Source organism: Pelecanus crispus, chromosome 1 (assembly GCF_030463565.1).
Source record: "Pelecanus crispus isolate bPelCri1 chromosome 1, bPelCri1.pri, whole genome shotgun sequence".
In the NCBI taxonomy this organism is placed as follows: domain Eukaryota; kingdom Metazoa; phylum Chordata; class Aves; order Pelecaniformes; family Pelecanidae; genus Pelecanus; species Pelecanus crispus.
The window spans coordinates 148,991,958-149,008,144 of NC_134643.1; the positions used below are offsets into that span (position 1 = coordinate 148,991,958).

A 16,187-nucleotide genomic window follows, 5' to 3' on the forward strand; every position below is an offset into this window, starting at 1 on the left:
ACTGCCGTCACAGGAGCACAGGTGGTGTGATCCTGGTGAGTTGTTCTGGGTGTCCCTCTTCGTATTGACATCGCTCCTGTCTGCCTCGGGTTTGAGTGTGACCATTGCTTTTCTACCTGAACGCTTGTCTTCCCCAGGCTAAACCTGCGCGGGGCTGGCTTTGCCAGCGTGGGATAGATACTGGTGCAGTGCCGTGCTGGGCAGAGCACTCCCTTACAAAGGTACCGCATGCATTAGCAGAGCAACAGTTGCAGAAGAGCAGCCTATTCAGTAAAACGATGTCTTTCTGTTTCTCCAGGCGAAATAGGGAATGCCAGTAACTGTGGCTGGAGTAGAGCATGAGCTTTTGCTGGTACAGCAGTGCTGGTCACAAGCTGCGCTAGGGCACGGACACGTTAGCCAGATGCTGTAGTGTACCTTGGGAGGGAGGTGGTACTGTGGCCAAAATGAAGGTGGTGTAACCCTCAGTGCTGCCAGATTTTCTGTATGGAAAGTGGCAAAGCTTCAAATGCAATAAAATAAAATAATTGTCAATATGAGAACTCTAGTAGCTACTGATACAGCTTGGGGGGGGGGGGGGCAGGAGCTGGGGCTCGCTTTTCTCTCCCTGCAAAAAGCTGCACGCCTTTTGCCTTCCATATCACCAGTAATTTCTTCTGAGAGAGGTTCTAACTTACGGTGAAGCCCCCCAAGGACTGAGGGTGAGTGGGCTACCTGTTCGGGCCCTGTGTTATGGGTGGCTGATGGAGATGTAAGGCTGGAGTCTGGAATAGCAACTGCATTTTAGGGTCACATCTTCAAATCACCGAGAAGTCAGCACACAGCATAAGGTGTGTGTTTGTTTGAAACACAGGCCTTGCTTGTTTGTGGAAAAAGCCCTAGAGAGAGAAATATTGGAAACAGCAGAGAGCTGCCAAACAAGCCAGTGCAAGCTCTTAGGCTTTTATTCCTCAAGCTCTTTTTTCCCCTCCTTGATATGTTTCAATTGCTAAATTCCTTTATGCTTCTCAAAAAAAAAAAAAAAGCTTCATTCAAATGATTTTAATTATTTAGCATCAAACAGAAGTTAAACGTAGGTGTAACTTTTTGCTGTTTAATGTGAGGTGTAATATGAGGGCTGTAGGTAGGTAACTGCCATCCATCAGCTTGGCAAGGTCTGTCCTTTGAGAGGTGGCTCCAGGTATATCAGCTGCACTGGAACTTGATTATCAGCTTGGCATGACGAAAATGGGACTATAAGACCTGTCATAATAAACAAAGTGTCTTTTTCTCAAAAAAGAAAAAGGAATCGTACTTCGAAAGAGTATTTCACGCCAAATGGGCTGTTGCGGGGCCGTGTGATTTGAGCTAGATCCTCTGGTCAGGTGGAACAGAAAGCAGGGGTGAAGTCTGTCTGTGCTAGTGCCGATGCCTGAAAAGTGCTGGTATTTCTGTCTGATGTGCTTAGAAGGAGTGACAGGGTGCACCGTGGTGTATCGGCCTGTTTGAACGGCTGGTGAGATCAGATAGTTGGGGAGTGAGGTCATAGCCTGGCCGTGCAGAAGGGCCGGTGTGGTCCCTGCAGCTTTTGCCTCCCTTCTTAGAAGCAGGATGGTTGGGAGGTGTCAGTCAGCAGATGTGCATTTCTGTATGGAATGAGCCTTTCCCTTAAAAATTTGGAAAGTTATTTATAGGAGGTAGTTAAATGTAGGAACAAAAATAGGTCATTTGTGTCATACTCCCGGAGCATTATCAATAATGGGACTCATTTTGTGAGCAGTTGCGTTTCTTCAGAGGAGGGTGTGATACTCTCTAATTGAAATATTAATAGCAGATAATGACACTGTGGAATGATGGCCTTTTATACGGAGACAAACTTTGAGAGCTTTTAATCTGTGTAGTAACTCTGCATATTAAAAATCTTTGACAGTTTTGATGAAGAGCAATTATAGAGCATGCACAGTAGCTGCTCTTTTAAGTTAACTAATTCCCTGAGTCCCGTGAATCTGCATTAGGTTAATGGCCTATAAAATTTCATTCAAAAATAAGTTTTTCACCGAGGAATAAAAACATCTAAGTTTTTAAAAAATCTTTCAAAACAATTAGCTGTCTCTATTGCAAAGCAGCTACCTTCCTTGTGAAAACTTTGGTGCATATTTTATGAAGAACAAGAAAGATGAACATTGAAAGAAAATGTCTAAGTATGAGATCACTTCAGCAAGTGTTAAGAAAGAGGAGTCTGAAAAGAAATCAGCCTTTTCCTAGAAAAGGACTGTCGTGAGAGAATGAGGAAATTATATATAGTACAGTCGAGACCTTTCTGTACTTGTACTTTCATACTCCATTTGAAACCCCTGACCTGCTCGTGTTATCAAAGAGGAGAAAAATGAATAAAATTCTATGTTTGGAAAACAAATGTTGTAGCTGTCTTGAAGACAAAACATGTGCATGCCCTTTGTACTTTCTCATTCCACACTAGAATTGATTTTTAAGCAGTTTTGCGTACAGAAAACAGCTCCGTACAGAGGCTCAGGGGGCTTCAGTGGAGCTTCCATCTTTAAAAAAATACAAATTAAACCCACAAAGCTATCTTCCATCATGGATTTTTGTTTCTGGACACCGGGTGGTGGCCCTGGGAGGTGGCATGTGTCAGGGGAGGGTTGAGCGGCTCAGACCCCCGGGCAGCCAGGGCATGAAGCTCAGGCATCGCCCCACGCGGGGCGGCTCCCTCCGGGGCTGCGCAGCCCCACCAGCGTCCGCCTCTGTCGGCACGCTCTTGTCCCACGCAAGCAGGTCAGCCTTGATTTCCTTGGAGCCGCTGCTTTGGGCACGTACACGGAGGGGCAGATGGGCACCCATATGAGTGATGAGCTGCCGACAGCTTTTGCCTCTCTCCGGACTCTTCACCGGGTGCCCGCTAGCCCCAGAAATAAATGCGTTAGCCAGGGGCTGGTTTGAAGGATGTGGAAGTAGGGAAGAGAGGAAGAGAAAGGGATGTTGAAGCTATTTTCCATCTTCTTTATTAAACCAGTAGCACCTGAGGGTTATCTCGCATTAATGTCGACGCTGTAATGGCTTCTGATCATCAGTCGTTTCTGAAGATTTTAATAATATGGAAATGTGCTTTTTAACATTTTGTATTTTAATTAATTGCTGGTATCTCAGGGTAGCTTTAAGTACCGATTGGTTTATGTGCTACACTTCCTGTTAACTAGATTTTTCCCAATAATCCCTAATCACCTTGTACCTCTCCTCCTGATTCTAATTACTGGAGCTTTGTATATGATAACAAGCACTTCAGTTCACAAGTGATTGCACAGTTTTCTGAAGTACTCCAGAAACTTTCAATTACCTTTTAAGTTCTGTACACCAACTCGTGACTTCTGCTTACTTATTTACATTTGATGGAAATACTGTCCCGCTGAAGCCATGGGAAGCAAAGGGGACTGTTTAAGTGGCAGCAGAGCATTTTGTCGGCTGGAAGAGGCAGTTCTGAATGCGACCTTCAGCTGGATGCTCTTAAGCTTGATTGGGATATGGAAATTACATTCTCTGTCTCTGGGAAGAGAAGAGATGCAGTTTAAACTACTCTTAATGGTCTTCCCAACTTCCCACCTCCCCGGCCCCAAGTCTAATATAGTAAGGGAATATTTAAAGAATTGACTTTTTCGATGTATTGGTTGCCCAGTTGTATCTCTCCATCTGTGCTCTGAGCAAGAAGTGATGGAATGATTAATTCAATCTTTTAATAGCGTGTGGTCAGCATAAGGGGTGTTGGAATTCACAAGCAGTAAAAGTAGAAGCTGTAAAGATGATATTGGGGGTTACGATACACTATCCTGTACTGTCTAGGAATATGATAATACTGTCTTGAAAATTTAAATTATTTGGTCTTTTGAAAAGTATAGATCATAGTTCAAAGTATAAATTGTTTTCTGTTGGCTTTTTAATTCCTGTGGTGAGATGCTACAAAGCAGGTAGCAATATTTCACTTTTGGTTTGGATTGCCAGCTTGACCATAAGTGAGTAGATCAATCTTGCCAGTTTGACCATAAGTAAGGGGATCACTCTTTGCTTCAGTTTCTGCATATGAAAGTGCTGATGAATATCTGAGTTTCAGCATTTTCTGAGCTTTGGGTACCGTAAATATTCTTCAGACTCGAAGCTTTATTACAGAACTTTTCTTCCATGCAAGGTGTGGGGGCTTGCCTGCTCAGGTTGATTTCTACATTATTTGGGATTAAATCAAGAGTAGCAGCTCTTTGTTTTTTTTTTTTTTCCCTGGGGTCTCTTTATTGTGAAACAACCAGCCCAACATTTACAGGCTTCTGAAATGAGGTTTCTGCATTGCAGCCACTTGTGACATTTACTCAATTCATAATGGAGTAACAGACACATCACTCTTTGCCGATTCTTTTTTTCTTTAGCATTTCAAATTCACTGTCATCACCCTGTTTTTTAGGTCAAAACTATAACCTAAATGCTAATTTTTCACAGTTAGACATGACATTTTAAAACCTCAGGAATTCTGTGCCACATTTCATGCAGATAACTGTTTGTCAAGTTTTTTGAGCTAGCTGGGACGTGGTCTTTCCGAGAGAAGACATTTTCTGACATTATTTACATTTCACTTTTTTTTCTATTTATGGCTTCTTACAAATTGTTCACTGGATTTCTGAGCATGGTATGGAGAAATACTACATTTATTGAGGACCTTTGTGAGAGGGAAATGTGTCTTTAATGACAAATGTTTGGTGAAACTGAAACTTTCCGCTGTTCGATTGGGAGTTACACTGGGAAGGCTTTTGTATGCTTGGCGTATGACTGAGAGCAAGGACTTGAAATGGTTTCTTACATCCTGAAGGATGTAAACCATTCTGAGATGGAGCTGCATCTACTTGTTAGCTGTTTGTAAAAGCTTGGAGCCTGGACAATCTTCAGTTCCTGATACAGAATGAAAAAAAAAAAATTTCTAATGTCTCTAACTTTTGCATGATGGGAAAATTGGAAAATTCATTCTGCAGGTACTAGACTATGCAGAGCTATTTCCATTACCCCTATTTAAATCTCCTGGGATGAGCTCCTCTTTTTCATCTCTTATTTCACAACAGGAAAAAAATATAATTACAAGATGACATGACTTGAAGAGCATTGGGAAGTTTTACATAAAATGACATTGCCTGAGGTATTGCACAGTTACCTTTGCCCAGAGGGAGGGAGTATGGGAGTAAGTATCAGTAAATCTGTTCAAAAGATAACCAGATGCTTTTTCTTGATTTAAAGACACACCTATGTATAACTTCCCTATCTTTAGTGTGACTGGAGCGAAAGAGAAGAAAGCCATAAAGATTTAATAGGTAAATATATAAAAGGAATGAAAGATAAGCAGGGCAGAGAATACATGGCAAATGGAAATATGTCCTTCTCTATTCTTGTGATAGTATTTTCCCATGTAAGAAATTATATGGGTAAATGGATCCTTTAAATATATGCATATGTAGGGGATGGTTACTTTCTTCTTGAAGCTAGTGTCGAGTTTCTTCTCCTGGTATTTTTAATAAACCCAGTAATCTTTCACATGCAGGCTGTGGCTGTCCAGTATACTGTAAGGAATTATCAGGATTTCTTCATATTATTGCAACAACCGTCTTGCCCTTATTTCACAAAACCCCATGTTAGATTTTTGTGAAGTGCCTTTCATGAGTGAAGCCAGGGCTGCTCATGTATCGATCGCCTCTGCTGAGCCCAATTAGCGCTGTGCCCTTCAGCCGCCGCTCCAGCTGCAGCGCGGTGGTGTCCCACACGCGTCTCATATCTGGCTGTACGGCAGCAAAGCCCTCTCCTCTCTTCCAAGTGAAGGTGGCGTTTCATGGCCTCATCCGAGTCCCTAGTTGGCATCTGTCCCCAAGACAAAATGATTGCACAGTGGAGCAAAATATGCCATGTCTGGTGTAATGCCAGTGGGAAGTCCTGTGCCAAATATTCTTGCACAAGTTTGTCAATGTGTAGTATCAGCCTTTATCTGAAATATCCTTGTTCCTTGAGACGAGTGTTTCTCCAGCAAAAAAATGGCTAAAGCCAGGAATAGCAGGGATGTTTAAGATAAGGACTAGCGTGTGATGGCAGAAGTTGCTTGACACCTACCTGGAACTTGTAGACTCGTAATTTCACAATGTTAAATTTATACTTGCAGATCTAAGGCAACTTTTCCATCTCTTCTTTCTTCCTTTCTTTCTCCCCCCATACCCTCCCAGGGATCGAGTGCTCTCTTATTCCTACTCATTCAGTTGGGAACTTTACTTCCGGAGTGGATTGTGGGCAAACCTGGATTCCTGATGAATTTTTAGCAGATTTTAATAGTGCACTGTGGTATTTCCCAACTGTCTGATTTGTATAATGGTGTGTTCAATCAAATGTCTTATCTTTAGATGAGTTTTGGCTAAAGGAACAAAGAACCTGAGAATGGCAAACATGGCCAGAAGTGAGATTTAGGACTCAGGAACTGCACCCTCCCTTCTACTTTGGCTTTCTTTTACCTTAGGGCAGCTCCATATTTGTGGGGATCAGATTTCCTAATATCTCTCTCTCAAAATCAGCCCGAACTTGTATTGTAAAAAGATTGGATATATGCGTCACCAAACCATTTTTCAATTCAGCCTTGTTTCCCATTGTCTTAGAGAAACCCAATTCAGAAATGGCAAGAAAACTTCCCAGATTAACCATCCTCTTTAGTTCTCTCCATTCCCAGCCTCTTCCTTCTTGGGGAGGCAACAGTCAGCTTTTTCTCATGTGATCAATGAGCCTGATGCAGAAGGTCTGCGTAGGGTTTATTGGAGGAAAATGTTCTTCACGCTCAGAGCAGGCAGCTTAAATTGGTTTGGAAAATTACCATCTATATTGTTTTTGAAAACTGCAATCATCTTTTTCTCTGTGCAGCCCTTCTGACAAGTCTAGCAGCATCACAAAGTCCAGGATCAATATTACTGAGGATCCTATTTGACAAATAAAGCAAAACCACTCAGGCTGTAGTTGAAAGATGTGTGAAACTGCAGCTTCCTTTGGCTCTTGTAACCAGGCAGGACTCCTTCACTTGCAAACACTCCAGTCATACGCTCTAGAAAACCAGGTGCTGAAAATACATGTACAAGTGCAGAAGAAATATTTTTTGGATGACTTCGGCAATAGCTATAGCTTACCTTTCTACCAGTCTGTGGTTACAATGCCTTGACTTACACCATGTTCCCCGCACCAAACCACAGCTGATTTGCATCTCTAAGTAGCAGGAGGCCAAGCTGTCTATGCAGGTCTCCTTGCTGGACCTTTTTTTTGCCTTGAGGGCAATACACCATGCAGAGATTTATGATTAAGGTGTATTAAAATGTTTAAAGATGCATCTCTGTCAGCTAAATTCTTGGAAGTAGGGGGGAAGGTGAAGAGGAGGGAAAGGGTGTTGAAGCACTCAAAAATGACCTCTTCTTGACAAAAAAGCTTTCTTTTTCCTGTGTCTTTGGGAGTCTAATACTCCCTTCTCCTTCCTCTTCCACACCCTGCCTTCCATGCACACTTCTCCCTTTATCTACATTTATCATGTCTTTCCAAGAATCACTAGAAGAAATGCAGATAGGTGTGTCATGCAAATGAAATTTTTAGTGCAGCTTTCCACCCCTCTTCCCATTGTTGCTAGAGAGATCTCTTATCACAGGACTTGGATTTTTGAGTGCCAAAAGCTGTTGGTCTGAAAAGCTGCCTTATTTAGGATATCATTATTTTTCTTTAGCAAAAACACCCCTATTTCTTTCAGTCCTGTAATTCTGGTGTCATAACTCTCTTCTTACTACTGTGCCAGCTGATCTTGCATCTTTTTTAATATGTGTATTACTTTTACTATAGTTAGGTCTTGCTGTGGATGCTGGTGCTCCAATCTTGTGGTACTGAACTCTGATAATACTTGGTGCTAATACCTCCTAAGGCTCCCCAATGTGTTCATGAGATGAAAATAAGAGAGAGGAGGAGCTATTCTGCTTATTAATCCTTTGCAGCACGGCTTTCCCATGGGTTAAATGAGATATGTGGGGATGAGTCCTGGAGTCGATTTTGGGAACTTCTATCTCTGGCTTCTCAGCTTGCCTGCAAATGTTATCACTTTGTTCCTATAAGCAAGCTGGCATGCTTGTCAAAAAGCTAAACAAGTGCTGTAACCTTAAAGCAGGATTAAATATGGGGTTTGTTTTTGGTTGCTTTCATTGGCAATTAAAAAAATTTTATTAGTCTGCCTCAGCAGATGTTTGCTGCTAACTCTGAAGAGCTATCACTTGTTCCCGTGTTGATGAGGTCAGGAAGGGATGAGGATACACATTAGCTCCTTAGCTGGGTGAGCACGCTGCTTTTCTAGTTGGCGTAGCTGCTGACTCTCCTCCTTTTGTGTCATTTGTTGGCTTGCTACACTTTGGCCATTTGTCCAGGCTCACTGAAGACCTGGTACCTTGCCTTGAGTTACGGCACTGGTTGGATTCCCAGGTGTCCACGCGGTCCAGACAAATTGCTGCCGCTGGTCCTGTGACTGCCCATGCTGCACGTGTGCGGGAGCCCTGTCCAATTGTGGAAATGTCCGCTTCACAGGGCATGGGCTGCACATGTGTTCCCATGTAGGATATCCCAACTTGAAATACAGGGCATGGAGTTTTTATGGATTTCCAGCAATGGTAAGTGTGAGTTATTGTTTGTTGGTTTGTTGGCACGCAACGTTTTAGGACCCGTGTGCACCTTGTGCAACAGTTAAACAAGAAACTTGGTCTTACGGATGCCAGGGGTTTTGCTGTGGTTTTGTGAGTGGTTGTTAACAATCCGTCTTCCCTGTCGGTGGCTGTGTGGGTGGCTTCTTAAATTAGGTCTTCCCCTGGCTTCTGAAATTCTTACAGCCATGTGGCTGCTGCTGTTCCATTAATAGCACCTTGAGATACTTACTATGTGTTTGTAGAGTAAGGGACACATTTCCATGGTTTGGTTTCTCCTGCTGTTCTGGTTCTTCAACACCTTTCCCTTCCCATGAGTAACTCCATGGCCAGCCTGTCTTCAGTATGTCTGTTTCCTCATGATTCCTGACTTTCACTTCTGCAGAAGTAAAGTAAGACAAAAGCTAGGAGGCTTGTCACCTAGCTGGTGCAAAATTCCAGTTGTGCTTGGAAACAGATGCTCTCCCTGGGCAAATAACTCACCCTTACACAATGCATCCATTGATTCAAGGTACGTTGGACCTGTTGGTCATGTGCCAGTGGATCTGCATGTATGCATGACAGTTGTTCATGAGCGGAAGGTCTGGTGGCTTGCAACTGCTGAAACCAGCAGGATACCTTTTCACAGAAGGACTAGTCAGGCTGGTTGCCACCTACCTGGTTTCCAGCCTTAAAAGCCTTAATCTTGATTGCATATTGATGTTCCTTAGGAAAGTGATAGGAAGCAGCAGAGGCAGAAAAGATTTTGGTGTGTAAATTTGGGAAGACCATTTTCATTTGGAAGATCATCTGCCCTGGCTTAGGACAGGTTTAGGACATGCAACTTTTCTGCTGGTGAAAGCTGGTATCATACAAGAAAAAAAAAAAAAAAAAAGATTGTCTGGTTTATTCCTCAGGACTTGAGTAGCTGAAATTGTCCTCTGTTAGGATAGTCCTGGACTGACTTTTTGAGTCTGGACCCTGTTTATTCAGCTTCTGCTGAGACAGAAGTTTACGGAGATGTTACTGTAAAGCTCAAACAAAAGGCTATTGCTGAAAGCTGCATGGATTCCCCAGCGGCCTACTGATTGCCTCTCGGAGTAGCAAATGAATTATTTTTCTACATCTACTTTGAAAGGGATCTTAATGGCTATATCTCAGCACTGCCACAGTGTAAATCAGGGTATTTTGGGATAGGAAAAACTACTCAATATTTCAGTGGTAGACTGAACCGTATGAATTCTTTAGCCAACTAGAAAAACTCGATTGTGCCTTGTCTTGTGGCGCTAAATGAGGACTGACAATTACAGTTTGCCCTCTCTTTCTCACTCGGTGTTGCTATACAGGAACAGCTCCAAACTTGGCACTTATTAGTCTGTCATCAAACTAAACATTCATTGTGGCTTCTTGTCTTTTTTTCCTTTTTTTTTCCATCTGCGGTTCTGTCAGTTACCTTCAGTCATAATATTTGCATGTAAATTATTCAGTTATAGGAGGAAGGGAAAAAATAACTGTTAGGATTTGTCTGCGGGGGTCTCTTGAGCACAAATACCGCTGAAGTCCCTGCGCCGACTGCCCAGTTCAGGAGGTGCAGGCAGGTCCCAGCATGACGTGCCTCGGGTGGCCCCTCTGACCAGCTCTTCAGATGCCTTCAGCGGTGCTCGTCTTTCTTGCCTGATAAGGACTGGAGACTGATTCAGATAATCTAAATTCTCCCTTTGGCCTTCAGTGTCTTAAAAAGAGGGTTTAATGAAGAGATTAATATAAAGATATTATATTTTAATGTCCACATGACTCATAATGTTCCACAATGCAGATGCTGGATTAATAGGATAGGAGATGGAACTTAGTAAAAATTTGATGCGATTTGCTTTTAATAAACTTTTAATATTTTTTTTTGTTCTTTTTTTCCGCCTCAAACAGGCTCTGTTTTAAAGATTACAGAATACCAAAGCAAGCAACTTTTAAGGGGAGCTCTTCTGGGATTTGCATTGTTTGTGTTCACATAGTACATTTCTGCAAAGAAGAAAGTTTAATGCCTCTGTTTTGATTTTGCTACTTCAATTACCCCCATCCCTACCCCAGAGTTGAGATTTTGCCAGCAGGAACTGGTCATTGATACGGAAGTGGTCACTGGTACGGTTCTGTAGTCTGTTTTATTTCTCTGTGGTCTGGGCAGTTGCAGAGATGTCTTGACAGCCCTCTTTAAGAGTCCCTTGAAAATCAGTATTTTTAAAAATTATAGAATTGCCTTAAATTCTTTGTGGTATCGACTGTGAATGAGGATGTCTCTGTATATGGAAGTTATTTCAAATTAAGAAGTATATTTAAAAGGACAATAATTATTTTAAAATGGCTTCATATCTGGATATATTTAGTACAGAATAAACCTGCCTTCTTTTTGTGCTTTAGCTTAATCGACTTGCAAAGTAGACAGGCTTATTTCTTCCAAATACGTTGGGATGCAGGCAGAACCTTCAGGCTGGGAGAAGCCTCTCAGACTTTGGTGTGATAAAGCAGCACGTAAGGACTGCAGGCTGGTTTCTTTGAACACAAAGGGAAATTAACAGCTAGTGCTTGGTCAGGGGATTTCATTAGCACCAGGGCTGTACGGTTCTCATGTCCCACGGTGAGATCACTGGCATTACGCCTCTGTAATTGAGATCAGTATCTCCCTGCTTACCGGGAGCAGAGGCAGAGAGAGAGTTGGGGTGTTTTAAATGAGGTGCAAGAAGCACCGGAGGCAACCTCCCCTGCACGGCAAAGCCGGTGGGTCTCCCCTGCCTCCTGCCCGGGGGGCTCCCAGCCTCCAGCCACGCTCGGCTCAACCTCTCGCACAAAATAAACCAGTATCAGCTGGAAGACCAGGCTGAGCTCAGGTCTGCTTTGAAAGTCTGATACTGGGTTTCATTGTGGAAGAGGTGTTTTCACACTGAAAAGGTGGGGGTTTTGCAAATTCTACCCGACAGTGGAGTTCCAGCGGGAACCGGGCACCCAGAGACTGCCTTTCCCTGTAGTTGCCGGATCACTAGATTTGATGTTGACTGCTTTTATTGATGTAAGAACTAGCGGTGTCTCACTTTCATGGAGATTCATTTTACATTAAGTTATCTGTCTTCATGGGAACAGTAAAACTTTTCTGCAGATTAAAATCAATTTAAGATTAATAAAATTAAAATTAATAATTGAGGGGGTTGTTTGAGGGGGGTGTGTGGGGCTTTTTTCCCCCCCAAAGCTGTGTTTCAGTTCTTCTTTTTGTGTTTCCCATTTTGGATGAAGAGAGCCGATATACGGAGATGTGACATGCAGTGTTGTGTCTTTTCAAAACCATGCTCTGTGGAAGCTGTATGCTGTAGCTGTTGTAAATAAAACAGATGCTGGCCATTTATCCATGTGTCTGCAGCCCTCATTTCTCCCTCCCTGGGTGCTTGCTTAGGTCCTCGGAGCTGGCTGCTAAAAACAGCCCTGTTTCAAAGCTCTCTCTAATACGGGATCTCACTGAATGCAGCTCTGCAGCGGAGTCTGTCTATCTGTCATGCTCTTCATCGCAACTTGGTAATGTACCTGACTTGAGTGGCTGTTGGGACCAAAAATTGTCCTTTTCTTTGCAGCCCTCATGGATACTTTTAAAGAAAATTACTTAGTAGACTTCAGCTCACGATTTGCCTTCTCAATGGCGTTTTGTTTACAAGTACATGTGCACTTGCCACATGCAGAATTCACACGTGTACCTAGCATGGCCAGACATGGCCTTTCCTGCTTTAACACCAAGGCAGTGCCAGCTCTTCTTGTGTGGATTTAAAGCTGTTCGACCCCTCAGGAGAAGCCTCAGAATGGGTTTCACAGTGTGGGCTCAGCTGGACAAAGGGGTATTTGCTTTGTAAGAGCTCCTTTTTCCGAGTCTTGAACTTTTTGAGCTAACAAACCTGAACTGGGATGTGAGAAAGTCAGGTATTGGTGTGGTAAGGTTGTACGTAGCCTTATTTCCCACTGAATTGCTAGAGTTACTTGCTGGTGAAACTAAAGAAGCATCCTGGAGACCTGTGAATCTCTGCCAGAGATGGCTTTGAGAAGGTCTTTTTTGTGAACATACATTCTGTTTCCCTCCTCAGCATCCCACCAGTTCTGGGGCCAGTTTTGTTTCTTTTTCTTGTAGTTTCTGCCTTTGCCATTTGTTTCAGGTTTGTCTGCCATCTTGCAAAGAGTTTTGCCCTGTTCCTGGTCAAGGGACCTGTCTCCTCTCAGCGCGCCTTTGGTACAAGGCAACGTGTTCCTGTTTTCATGTGGTCTAAAATGCCACCCAAGTTGAACAGTGGACACATGCTGCTCCCCCTTTTTAAGGACACAAATCATTCAGACAGTGGTTTTCAGTCCGTGGCTGAAAGGACTTGAGATTATATGTCCTTGCCCAATGTCAAACGTATCCGGCCACGCTGAGACAAAAGGGCTGTTCACATAGAGGTGACAACAACATCTATGACACTAAGAACATTTATTTTTCTTCTGCTTTAAAATCTTTGTCTCCTGTCTGCAGTTTCAAAAACCGCAAAAACTTTTTTTTTTTTTTTCTTTTTTTTTCTGCTTCACTGACAGAGAACAGACCAGGAAAACATCACCTAAAAAGGCCAAGTCTGGTAAAATAACAAGCAATTAAAAAAGAGTACCTGGAGTAAAAAAAAATTCCCAAGCCTTTAATATCAGGTCTAGCTTTAATTTCTAGGCTTAACTATTGAAAAAAAAAGTGTGCATTTTACTTGGAGTTTGTTATGATAAGTATTTTTGGTGGAAATTGCAGGACTGCTTATATAACTAACTGGAGCCCTTAGCGAAATTTTATTTAGCTCAAATTATATATATTAGGACAGATACATGCATGGATATCACTGTAATAGGAATTAACTTTCAAACAATTCTCACTCTGCGTGGATGGGAAGAATCACGTCATTACCTGAAGAGAACAGAAATTCATGTGAATTGTGCTGGAAAGAACTATGTATTTCAGGAAAGGTGAACTCTGGGTCCTTTTTGAAGTTGCTGTGAAGAAAGCAAGTATCAGCACTAGTTCTGTGTTTCATAACCATATAAAATATCAGCTTGTGTTGTACAACAAAGCAATCCCCTAAAAACCTAGAAATCAAAATAGAAAGTCCTTTGATAGATGAAAGTCGGCATCTTTTTAACGTTTGTTATCTATAACATTGCCTGCGGACGGTGCACCGCGGCAAAATGAAATATTCAGTGCCATTTTCCCCGTACAAATACCTAGCAGCTTCGTCTAAAAAGCAAACAGAAATTCAGCTCGGTCGCCTGAAGACCACGCCGTGCTTCACAGGAAAGATCCGCCACCTCATCAAAAAATCGTATTTGATATTTGACCCAATTCGTGCCCCCTGCTAGCAGTTGAATTAAAATGCCTTTGCTCGCCTTTGGCGGGAGGGCTCCCTCCATCTTGAAGGGGTGCGTTGGGCAACCGGGGGCGGCGCGGGAGCCCGCGGGCGGGATGGCGGCTGCCCCGCTGGGGCCATCCCGGCCACTTTTCAGCTTGCTCGGGGGTGGAAGGGCTGCCTGGGGATGCAGGAGGCACGGGCGCAGGTCTAAGGAGCACCGAGCAGAGGGGGTTTGGGGAGTGTGGCCGACCCGCTGGGCCGTGCGTTGCCCTGCGTTGGGAAGCCCTTGCTGGGGCAGAGGTGGTGCGGGGCCGGCCGTGGGCATCGGGGACGCTGGCTTCCGCGGCAGCGGGCTGGCGCGGGTGGGAAAAGCAGGTGGGGGTTTCATGAAAAAAAATTGCCCCCTCCTTCCTTTGGGGGCCGGGACCCTGAGATTTTCAACACGGGAGTGCTCAGCTAAGCAGCTAAATTAGGCCAGCCGGCTCCTGCCCTTGGGATGTGTCGTCTTTGACTGAGCTGTTTGCTATTTCCCCCGTGTTACTGGTAGAGGCCTGTCTTTCGTCATTCCAGAAGTTCGCAGGATATTATGCTGCCGATTGAATTTTTTTCCCTGTACGCATGAAGTAAACCGTCCCTGAGCTGACTTGTAACAGCTGTCACCTTGCTCTCTGACAAAGTTCAGGTGAAAACTTTAAAGGGCAGATTACTGCAGGATTACAAAATGCATGCAAATAGAAATGAGAAACTTTCTGAACTGGTTGTCTGTCTTCCATATTGTCAACTTCAGTCTTTCGTGAACTGTTAATACTGGAAAATTATAGTACTGTAAGTAATGGTGGATGCTCTGTGGTTTTTATTTCCATACAGAGTTCGCTTTTGAGATTGTTTACTGGCCTGGCTTGAGTGGTGTGTCAAGTGTATGCCTCTTTAAAATACAGCTTAACTTCTTAATCGTGTTACTATTGGGAACTAACCTTGCATTATTTCTTTTTCTCCATATAGTTTTCCCTACACAAAATGGAAAGGTTGCTATAGTGACTGGAGGTGCTAAAGGAATTGGTTACCAAACCGTGAAGCATTTGGCAAGACTTGGCATGCACGTCATAATAGGTAAAGTCATTATTTTCTTAATATATTTTTTGTTTCAGAAAGCAATTTTTTTTCTTTTAAGGAGTATTTTCTTTCCATTACAAGTAAACATATGTCAGAGGAAGGAAGGAGAGGGGAGGAGCCAGGGTTTTGCTAGCATTTAGCATAAATAAAGATTTGGTTTGTGTTTTACTTTGCAAGATTTTAAAGAAAAGTAGATGGGATTTTTTTTTTTTTAATGCAAAACTTGGAAGACTTGGACTACCTTGCATAAGAAGTAAACAATAAGGTCATGAAAAAGACTTAAAAATACAGGTATTACAAAAACATTTTATTATCTTGTTACTGAGGATGGGCTATGCTTCAACTTCAGGGTGCACATGTTCATTAAGAGGAAAACTAACTCCTTGAATGAGTATTCCAGTGTGTAGTGGGGGATGATCCATGCTGGAAGGGCAGAAGAAGCCCTTATAATTTCAGCCGTGTGAAAATTGCACATCTTAGTTTGTCACTGTAGGTGGCCTTTGTAGGCAAGACAAGAAAATAAATACAAGAGGTTCATTCATGTCAGTCTGAGATGGGCTGGACAGCTCACCTTCTGGAGGTGCCTGTTTCTCTCCACTGATAATAAAGAGTTTACAAGGTGACTATGTTAGATTGAGATGTCTTTTAGACATCTGAAGTCAGGATAGGTGATTTTCTGTAGGAACTCCAAAAATGTTCTGAGGGCAGAATTTCTTCTCTCTGCTACAGACAATATTAGTGAGACTTTTTTTCCTATTTTCTAAAGCTTTCTGTACTACATATATATACACATACACTAATATATCTACTACATCAGTATATAACATCATGAATACTTATGTTTAAAATGCTACATTTTGCTCCCTTCATCTTTCTTTCACTAGGTTTTTACCTAAAACACTAACTTTTACACCATAAGGTCACTGAAGGTTGGTATTTCATAATACACCTAGCACACTGGTGATGCCATTTTATTTAGCTTTTATGCAGATTGTGA

General features: G+C 42.7%; 1 protein-coding gene across 1 annotated transcript in view; it reads left to right on the plus strand.

Moving 5' to 3' along the window:
- The window catches only part of DHRSX (dehydrogenase/reductase X-linked), a 174,993-nt gene that overhangs the window by 22,409 nt on the left and 136,397 nt on the right, over positions 1-16,187 (plus strand). The window contains exon 3 of the mRNA XM_075727609.1: positions 15,080-15,187. Coding sequence (XP_075583724.1) covers positions 15,080-15,187 — 108 coding nt within the window. The remainder of the gene's footprint in view (positions 1-15,079; positions 15,188-16,187) is intronic.